The 10,776-nt window shown below is 43.2% G+C and overlaps 1 protein-coding gene across 2 annotated transcripts in view; it reads left to right on the top strand.

Moving 5' to 3' along the window:
- The first annotated feature begins 271 nt into the window (after positions 1-271).
- MAPRE2 (microtubule associated protein RP/EB family member 2) overlaps positions 272-10,776 on the top strand; it is a 162,365-nt gene continuing 151,860 nt past the window's right edge. Inside the window, exon 1 of one of the 2 annotated variants that reach the window (XM_067699342.1) lies at positions 272-380. Coding sequence is in view for 1 of the 2 variants with exons in the window: in XM_067699340.1 (XP_067555441.1) it covers positions 1,855-1,878 (24 nt within the window). In the remaining variant the exon portion in view is untranslated. Of the gene's footprint in view, positions 381-1,729; positions 1,879-10,776 lie in introns of those variants that run through there. The other variant, XM_067699340.1, reaches the window with a different exon arrangement.

The raw sequence follows: 10,776 nt of genomic DNA, 5'->3' as shown, positions 1-10,776 counted from the left end.
TCCCCTTTCTGAGCCGCGCCGGCCTCCTCCCTCTCGGCTGGGGCCCAACAGTTCGGCTCCTTTCACCGGCTACCACTTTATTCCTTGTCACCAACTCACCCTGGCTTCCTAGGGCCCTAACCAGCGTTAGGGACTGACCCGCCGGCGGGTCGCCTCCGACCTGGCCAGGCCTGTCGGCGGCGGCGGTCCCCACCTGCACCCCGCACCCCCCGGGAAGGGGTGGCCCTAGCCGGGCTGTCACGGGTGGCCCCGCCGGGCGGCGGCGGTGGCAGACGGCGAGTCACGTGTGGCGGAGGGGGCGGAGCGCGACCGGCCGGGTGGGTGGAGAAAACAAAGCCCCCAGCTGTCAGTAGAGGAAGGAGGCGACGGCGCCGGAGCAGGTGAGTCAAGTGCATTTAAAGCGGTACCGCCCTGGCGCACCCGGACACCCCCAGGCCTGGCGCAGTCCCTCCCAGGTCAGACGCTGGCCGCGCCTCCTTCCGCCGCCTGGGGGCTGCAGTCCGCCAGTCGCTCAGCCGGCGGGACCGGGGGTCTCCAAGCCCAGCAAGAAGTTGTGCAGGGGTTGGCGCCGGGGCCCCTGCGTGTGCATCCGCTGCGCTCCTGCGGGCCACATCCCTCCTTCGGGGCCCCAGAGCTGCGCACCCCGGGAAAGGGGAGGGAATCAGGGCTGCCACGCTGGCAGAGGCAAAGTGGACCGGCTCGGGGGTTGAGAGCCGGGCTGGCCAGGACTCTTGGCGCTGGAGAAGGAGGGGGTCTTGCGAGTGCGCGCCCGTAGCGCGCGGACCTCAAGGCGACGGAGTTGGGGCGCGGGGACTGAGAACTAGGGGCGCTGGCAGGGGCTGTGCGCTTCGGGGCAGACCAGGAAGTGCAGCGCACGGGCGACAGCCGGCTGGGGATCAAACCTTGGACCGCCCTCCCCTAGCCCAGCTGCCTCCCCCGGGACTTCTCCAGCGAAAAGCAGCCCCACCTCTCCATTCCGACTCCGGTTCCCGCCTGTGCTCCCGGCGCCCGGGACGCGGGAGCCGGATGGGTGGGAAAGAGAGCGGGTTATTATTCTGATCGCAAGTGGTTTTCTGCAAGGAGCACCCTGCGCTCAGGGCGGGAGCAACTCAGCGACTCCCCATTCTGTTTAAGTAAGAAATTCTTCAGTCCACCCTTCAAAGGACTGGGCAGTGACCACAAATCCCACAAAGGGCGGGCAGGAGGGGTGGGCACAGAAAGACCCTCCCTTCTGAACCCGGAGCGCTCGGTCATGCAGACTTTGAGACCCCGAAAGGGCCAGTGGACTAGGTCACCCCTTGAGTCACTTTGCCAGTCCCGTGCCAAGGGCCGCCCAGTGCAGAGGGCAGAGCTGTAACCTCGGAGGCAGGGGCGCTGCAGCTCAGGAGGAGCCTTTGTCTTAACCCCCAGACCCCTTCTGCTAGTCCTCGCTGGGTCAGTAGCGCGTAGAGTAATTAATATTCCAAACATTAGCCGTCCCTTCGCCCGGGCACCAGCCAACACTGCTGTACCCTCCCTGCGGGTTTCTCCATCTCTTGCGCACATCCTCTTCTTTTCCAAAAACATGGAATGTGGTCCAGACCCGCTAGGCAAGAGGAGGTTACTAAACGCACTGTAGTGCAGTCACGTAAAATCAAGGGTTAAGTGTTCAAACCTGCACCCGCCCGCCCGCGAGGAGACGGAAGAACTTTCTTGATTAGCATAGTATCTGCCCTGGGGGCCGCACTGCGACGCGGCGGGTCGGTCCCAGCGAGGTGAAGAGTGCAGTCCCCTCTCGACTGAGGTTTGACGCAGCACCTGCTTCCGATCTGAAGGACCCGAGCCTTCCAACTTTGCCGAACAATACACTGTGGAATGAAACAGAACAGAGATCAGAAGGTAACCGAAAGAATAGCAACGTTTGAGATGCTTCGCTTAAGCACTAAATTTAGCTTAGTTTTTAGCAAGGGTGGGGGGCAGGGGCAGGGGTCCTTGCCAACCTTCCATTCTGGAAATGACCCTTGCTTTGCTAGCGTTCTTTGCTGCCAAATTAATTAAGATACCGGTTAGGGGCTGTCAATAGATCTCCAAGATATGGGGGTTGGGAGCCCACCAAGTGGTCGTTAGGTAAGCTCAACTGGCAAGTTTCACTTGCGTGGGAAGAACAATGCTTCTTCAACGCAATGGTTCCCAAATTTTGCTGCCTGGGGAACTTTGAAAAATCCTGATGTCCATATCTCATCCCAAACCATAATTAGACTGTTTTGAGATGACAGTGAGGTTTGGGGTTGTTGTTGTGGTGTGTTGTGGTGTGTGTTTGTGTGTGTGTGTTCATCTCCAGGTGATTCCACTGTGCAGCCAAATTTGAGAACCAGTGAGGCAAGGGCAGAGTTCAGTGGCCGGCAGCTGCAAGCTGCAAGACAAGATGCCGGTATAACTACCTGGGTGGGTGAGGAAAACCACACTGAAACTGGAGTGCTGCTGACCAATGCCTGGGGTCGCGGGGACTGTCATCTGGCAGCTTGGCTGGCGGTGGTACCTGCCACATCATTTTTCACCCTCTCAGCCTAGGGTCTGGTTCTTAGTGGAAAGATCGAAGTTCACTGTCAGTGCCTGGTTTCTGCACGGTTGTTAAGGATACGGGAGAAACTTCATTCCAGAGGTGATTCACGTGTAGCAGGCAGTGGGGAAACCCAGCAGAAACTAACTTGGAGCAGCCTGGTGAGTCAGAAGCCTGCACTCAAAGGCGGATCCTGAGAATAGGAAGTAATTACATGGAGTAGCTTATTGACACCCACTACTCCACTCCTTTGAAAGCACTTTTGAATATGTGATCAGGATCTGTTTGCTTGTTTGAGCCGCTCCCTTTTCCAGCCCTGTAAAACACAAAGCCAACTAGATAGACGTCTTGTAATTTCCTTGGTGAGAGGCATGTAGAAAAAAAAAATGGTAGAAAGTAGTTTGGGTTATTTCAATTATGCGAAACAGAGAGGATGAATTTGCAAAACAAATTTTGAATACAAAAAAGTCAAATAACTGATTACACATTCAGAGGTAAATTAAAGGATCTATTTAAATAGAAATGGTTACATCTAACATTTTACGAGGAATCTTATGTTATTAACCAAAGGTTTCTTGCTTAAAAAAAAATCATCCTCAGGCATGATCCTAATAAGATAGCCTATTTATAGATGTACACAGTTTATGAAATACTTATTTTTATTACTATTAACTTCAGTTATCTCTCTTTTCCTCATTATTCTTTATATCATCATAACTCTCTTGCCTAAACGCTTTCTTCTGCATTCTCAGTTTCTTTAAGGGGGAACAACCATGCCTATCACATAAAAAGCATTCAGTATCATCAGCTGTTGAACTTTATTTGAACCCCTCATAACACCTATGTACCCTGCTTGGTATTCTGTTATCTAGAAGGGGTCTTTAATGTCTGCAGCCCCTATAGCACAGAGCACAGGCCTTTTGTGTTTGTACTGAACATTATCAGAAGGTGGGGAGAATATTTATAAGCAAAGCATCCTGAGTACATTCATTTTTATTTTTTTCCAAGACAGACATTCTGGATATGTAGGAGCCAAAGTTCTGTTACCGTTCTTAAGAGCCATAAAATGGTAGCTCATTTGTTTGCTTACATTTTTACATAAAACAATTTAGCATCCTGAGAATAACTAATAATTGTTATATACTTAACTACAGTCTCATGGATCCAAGATTCACTTCATGAAAATTTCACTCTCTACCCATTATTATGGAAAAAACACGTATTTTTTCCAAAAGGAACCAATTAAGCTAGGAGAGTTGTTTCAGAGTAGGATAAATGGCAGATTAATAGTTAGACAGCTTTTATTGTCTTCTACCTACATTAAAAATAGCGCAAATATATTTAAATATCCAGCATATTTAAAAATGGAAATTTGGATGTATTCCTTGCTGGATACCAGCAAAAATAAATGTTAATAAGAATTTCCAAAAGCCAAAATGATGTAAATGGACCCGTTCTCATTTCTGTGTAGCTGAGAAAATTCTCTGGGAATGCACTTCTGAAATTTCAACTCCTTTTAGGGAAGGTGTAAGATACTGAAAGGCTGAAACATAGTCTAGAAAAATGGGACGAATTCAGATAAATCAGAAACTGTTCATGAGAGGATAGTACAAACCTAGCTCTGTGATATTTACAAGTAGCCCAAGAGGGCGAGGTACAAAGAAAGGGTATAGCCTCAACTTTAGAAGCTCTGAAGTTTTTGAGAACAGATGAGAACCACCCAGTCTTATTACCTTAAATTTATACAGCCCATTGATCTTATTAACCTATCAGGGCCTAAACACAGTTGGGTAGATAGTATTCCCATGTGCCAAATAGCACAGGTCCAGAAATTAAATGATCTTCAAAGTGGGGAGAAATCTGGAGCCCTCACTCCTTTTCCAGGGTCTGGTCTATCATCCTGCTATTTCTTGACTAGCTTTGATGTAATCTTGTCTGGAGGTTTTGGGTAGGCAAGCTCAGTTCTAATTATATCATCCCTTCTTAAAGTAGGAGAAACTCTTCACCTATATCATGCTCTCATTTATTCTCACATTATCAACCTTTGAACTAGGCCAACCCCAAACGATTGGAGCCACATCGTTGGCTTCTTATCCAGATAAGCAAAGTAAGAATTTCTAACTTGTATGAGGGTTCTTAAATGTTAGTCGTATCATCCAGCAAAAGCGTGAATGCCCGGTACAGCATCTTTACTAAATAGTCCTTCAACGGATGCTTCACTGTCTTCCTGGCAGCACATTCCATTCACAGGAGGCTCTCAGCAGCATTCACTTACTGGAGACCACAAAGAACACACCCAACTCTTTTACATGTTCACCTGCAACCATCCTAAGTGTTTAAAGTGAATTGATTCTCCTTAATCAGGACAATCTGGCTAAAGTATTTCAAATCTGTTAACTGCACAAGATTTTTGCTCCAAATCTATAACCACACATTTTAAGAGAAGTATTCAAAATTGTGGTTTGTTACACCAGAGCCTCATAGAATAGAATTATCGGTAAATTTGCTTCCAACAGACCTAATAATCTACGCACTTCAGAAATGACTACTGACAAACTTCATGCAATGGCATTAAGCTTAGGTTGAGTTGAAACCCATGAGTCCATCCACAGATCAGCAAACTCGATCAGGGATCAGCCACCTATGACCCAATGTCTCTTTTTGTATAGCCTATGAATTAAGATTGGTTTTTGTATTTTTTAATGGTTGAAAATAGAGCAAAAGAAGAAAAACATTTGTGGACCCTGGAAAATCATGTGAAATTCAAATGTAAGTGTCCAAAATAGTTTTGTTGGACTACAGTCATACTTACTCACATATATGTTGCCCGTGGCTGCTTTTGTCCTGCTGCAGTGGAATAGAATAGTTGCACCGAAGACTGTATGGGCCACAACACCTGAAATATTTACTGAATATTTACAGTCAAGGTTTGCAGACCCTGGGTTTATTCCAACTCAATATACTTCTGTTTTAAATGAGAATTTGCTCACTGAAAACCTTGGTATTTTTTCAGTTTTTTCCCCTTTAGAGAAGGGGAAAAATTTTGTTTCCAAACATAGGTCAACTAATCTCCAAAGATAGTTTACTTTCACATTCCCCTTTTCTGTGTATTTATTCCCCTGTTGAGTATATTGGCAAAAGCAGTACATTTCTAAATAATATGTGAATTTTAGTGATGTGGTCAGCTGTAAAACTTCTGAACCTAAACAGCCCAAACAGTGCAATACTAACTTACATTGAACTACATCACTGTTTCCAGAACTCTAGAAAATAGGAAAACATACCCTTGACAACAAGCCCATGGTCACACTTGCCTCAATTCTTTAGCCGTAGAAACTTCCTTTTCTTCCACCCTAGGAGGGCGTTTATATTCTTATTTGGTTTAGTATATTAATGCATAATTTGAGGATCTATTCAGATTTAGATGTTTTTCATTGACTGTCACTTCATACACTTAAAACATGATGTGGAAACTTGCTGCTTGGGGAAATAGCACCACTCTTCTAAAGTATACATTTCAGGTAAATTGCTTGCTACTTACAAAGGCAATGATCATTAGGTAATAAGCAGATATACATATAGTCACTTTTATCACTAAAGGCTGACAGTATGCCATGGACAATTTAGTTTGAAATTTCTAAATTCAAAAACAGATCAATTATGATCCAGAAATTCAAATTATATGCCTTCTGCTCAAGGCTGGACAGATTACTCTTAAGATTCTAGAAGGAATATTGGAAAGGACAACTACATTGATAGGAACTTGTCTTAATTTTTTACTCTAAGTGTTGCCTCTCATAAAATTTCCTTCATTTAAGAGAACTTCCTCTTTTTGATGACTTGTTAATGTCACAGGCTATTTGCAAGTGAGTTTCACTTAGATTAATAGAGCAATTTTAAGGGTTATATATAATTTGTGTCCTCTTCATCCCTTCCAGAATCAGTACACCTGCAATTTAGAGACCAAAAAAATCAAACATTGCATTATAAGTAATGTAAATTTTGAGGTGCCTGAGGTCAGGTAAATCATTTCTGAAAACTAAAACAGATTGTAAGTGTATTTAATCCCATCCTAGGGCTATTGGTAGTAATGGCTTGTAGGCAACTAACTTCCAAGGTAACTTAACCCACTAGTGTTCCTGACAGGAGTAATTGTGGAAGGGGAGGAGGGAGACAACAGAAGACAGATTGTCTAACTCCTGTGCTGACTGGGTAAGGAACTAGTCCAAGTGAAATTAACTTTCCACCCTTATCATCATTTACATTTCACTAAATTTTTTTATGAAATACATTTTGTTTGATATAGTGTCTGCCGTACATATATCACTCATAGTTCTCTCCAAAGTAGTTCCTAAAATTAGGAACTAATTGGATTGACTATATTTTTACCAGAATAGGGAATTCATAATTGTCAATTGCTTAAGCAGGGGCAAAGCACTCAAAAGCATTTTGCTAACACACAAACCTTGTTTCTAACTTAGAGTTAATCATAAACATCATGGCAGGAATGCTATTGATATTTAAAGTCAGTAGAAGGGAAAATAAGCAAGAAAAGGCAGCTGGAAAATGAGGTAATTCCTGTTTTTTTTGCTAAAGTATCTGAAACTTTTTATTGGCTGTCATACTTAAAAGTGAAATCAGAGGGCTAAATTACCGTCTTTAAAAGCTGGTTAAGTCGGCTTTCAGCAACTGATAAGCAAGAAGGGAGAGAGTGCCTGCAATCACCTTACACTTTCCTTCCTTCGAAAATAATGTTAAATCTAACCACCCTGCCAAAATGTGATGTATTAAGAACTTCTCATGAGTGTAAGAAACCACGATCTCCATTTTCCCGCTGAGCATCTTCAGTTCTCCAGAAGTGGAAAAGACAGCCAACTAGAAGAAACACTTTCCTGCTTTGCACCACCTGGTCCTTCCCCAGAAAGGAAGCTATTGATATGAGACTCCTGTTAGCTTCACTTCCAGCTTGCCCTCTATCATGATTTTTTTTAAGTGTGGTCTTTTGGGCACAAATCTCTTAAAAGGAATTTCCATGAATCAACAGCTGTAATAGCCAAGTACTGCATGTGGTATTGCCAAGTCCAGAAAGCAATTCTCTGTGCAGCTGGAATGTTTAAGCAACACTGTCAGTGGGTCTGTTAATTCTTCATCCCAGCATCTGCTCCCTTAACACCTAAATGTAAGTTAGAATCCAGGGTATGTTTTTAGCAATGGTTGCTGCATAAAACACAGGACGCCCAGTTAAATCTGAATTTCAGTTTAACAGTGATTTTTTTTTTTTTTAGTATAAGTATGTCCCATATATTGCATGGGGTATTCTCATACTGAAAAAATTAATCTTTTATCTAAATTTCAAATTTAACTGGCCATCCCATCTTTTTGATGGTGGTTGATTGAAGTTTTGTTTTATTTTTGTTTTCTCTTTTTGTTTTTGCTAAATTTCACAATCCTACTTTTATCTCATAATCTCAAAATGACTAGCTTTCCTGGTCTGTAAAATATCTGATCCGAGACTCTATTTCTGGGTTAATAAAATATCTGAGCTGCCTTCACCTACTAAAGAGAAAACTCAAACCATTATCGGAAGTTTTCTGCACATTTTGCTTAATTAAGAAGGGAAATAAAAAGCAAAGCCAGATCTCGAAAATTAGCAATTTTTTATTTGTAAGATATCTTAAGGTACTTTCTATTCTTTCACAGACCTTTTAATAAAGTAGATACTTTAATGGGTAAATTATTAGCTCAATTGGGGTAACGTGAGAAACCCATTAACCATGTCCACAGGACATTGTTGATTGAAGTTCAATCTCAGGTGATTCCAATGATGCCTTGCTAGTCAAGCGAGGTCCTGGGACCTGTAGCATCAGCATCTCCTGGGATGCCTTGAAATGCAGAATTTTGGACTCCACCCCAGACCTTCTCAATCAGAATCTTCACTTTAACAAGATCCATAACTGATTCGTATACACCTTAAAGTTTGAGAAGCCCTGAACTAAAGGATCCACTTTTTCACCATAAATTGGTCTTTATGTTTAATATCACGTTGCAATAATCCTTAAGAAACTGTTTCTTTTAACACAAGGAAGGAATGGTTTATTTTGATCAAATATCTTCAAGATAGGCAACTATTGTATTTCTATTTTATTCACATGAAAATTCTAAATGACCATTTCTAATATTGTTTCATAATGAGCATATGTAATAAAATAAGATAAATGTAAGTTTAAAAAAGACTCACTAGAACTAATTCAACAGCCTATTAAAACATTCTGGGTTGCCCTTGAATGAATTAGGTGACAAATAGTTCCTGGCCCTCAAATCACCAATAAATCTTTTTCGTGATTTTTTACTTCATTTATTGCAACTCACATAAGAATATTTGTAATCCAACACCACACATTCATGGTATCCCTAGGTTCCTCTAAAGCTGAACAAAGGACATACAGTTTAGAGCTATGGCGAATTCCAAACTACACTTATGAAATTCTAAGTTTTAAAAAGTAATTTAAAAGGTCCCATAGATCTTAATCCCTTTTGAGTTCAAAAACCTTCCTTCTCTATGCTTGCCTGCTTGTTTTTTAGATGTTATAGGGTTGTATCATAGGAAGAATTAGAGATGTTGGAGCGAGAACATCAGAAGGCCTGATGTTTATAACCAGTTCTGCAGCTGACGGGACTTGGTGATTTTGGAGACCTTAACATCCTTCATCACCATCCCTCAAACTGTTCCCCGTCTGTCAAATAGAGACTGTGGGGTCTGAAATTGTCTCACGAGATTCTTTTTTTTATATATAAATTTATTTATTTATTTTTGGCTGCCTTGGGTCTTCATTGCTGCACGCAGGCTTTCTCTAGTTGTGGCGAGCGAGGACTGCTCTTCGTTGCGGTGCGTGGGCTTCTCATTGTGGTGGCTTCTCTTGTTGTGGAGCACGGGCTCTAGGCGTGTGGGCTTCAGTAGTTTTGGCATGTGGGCTCAGTAGTTGTGGCTCGCGGGCTGTAGAGCACAGGCTCAGTAGTTGTGAGGCACAGGCTTCGTTGCTCCGCCGCATGTGGGATCTTCCCGGACCAGGGATCGAACTCGTGTCCCCTGCATTGGCAGGCGGATTCTCAACCACTGCACCCCCAGGGAAGCCACACAAGATTCTTGTAAGGATCAAATTAGATAATTCTATGTGTGGGTTTTCGTGATGACTGTGTTGTGTATGGTGCTGTGGTCGTATGATTTGTTTAGTGACCCGCTTCAGACACGGCTGGCCGTTGACTAAATACTACATGATGTGGTTTCCTACAACACGCCTGATCTGGAAGAAAGGTGGTGGTCATTTTAACGGCGCCATCTATGGAACCATCGAGCACATATCTCATAGACATGCAGCTTGATGTCCATGGCCAGCACAACTCTCCCTTCTTCGCCACAGAAACTTAAAGTTCTCCTCCTGGCTGGGGACAGCGACGTGTCCTGGGGAACCAAGCAATGAATTCCTTATCAGGGTACCACTCATGGCTCTGTGAAGTCAAATGACACAAGGCTTTTTGCTGCCAGAATTCTATACAATTCCTCCTGCATTTTTTTTCCCAGGAAAAATTTTCTAATGGGTTATAAAAACGCATTTCAGTATTTTTAATTAACTTTTAAAATAAAATATTAGTCCTTTGAAAACACGTTTTTATGTTGTCATCATAAGCACATCGCTATATAATTGTTGTAATCAGTTATTAAGTAGCTTGGTGTCAAACAATCACATAATCCAAGATTGGAAGAAGCTGCCTGGTCATTTTGTTAAAGGAACCCCAGTGCAGAATTCTACCCACCCCCTGCAGCCCATGGAGGAGAAACTCATTCGTTTTGTTGTTGTTTCAATAAATTCATTACAGAAACAAATTCATTAGTGAGGGTCTGAAGAAGATGAGGGAGGGGCGTGAGGGCAAGCGCTTCTCATCTTACCACCTTCATGCAACTATCACAAATCTATTTTTATTTTTGTGCAAAGCTCTTATTGTCTGTGTTCGCATTCAACCATATTTCGCCTGAAATTTTCCTTAGCATGTTGAATGTTGTTTCCCATATTCAACAGTGTTTCTAGCTTCAGTGTCTTGGCACGTTCCTCTGCCTGGGATGCCTTGCCTGGGATGCGTTTTCCAGCCTTTGTCTTACCACAGGTGTTAATCCTTTTAGGTCCCCACCCCTCAAAGTGTTCTCCCCGGACCAGTGGAGCATCTTATAAATGCCAAAGCTC

This window comes from Pseudorca crassidens, chromosome 12, assembly GCF_039906515.1.
Source record: "Pseudorca crassidens isolate mPseCra1 chromosome 12, mPseCra1.hap1, whole genome shotgun sequence".
Classification (NCBI taxonomy): Eukaryota; Metazoa; Chordata; class Mammalia; order Artiodactyla; family Delphinidae; genus Pseudorca; species Pseudorca crassidens.
The sequence above is the reverse complement of the archived record's forward strand: the minus strand, read 5'-3'. Positions and strand labels throughout refer to the sequence as shown.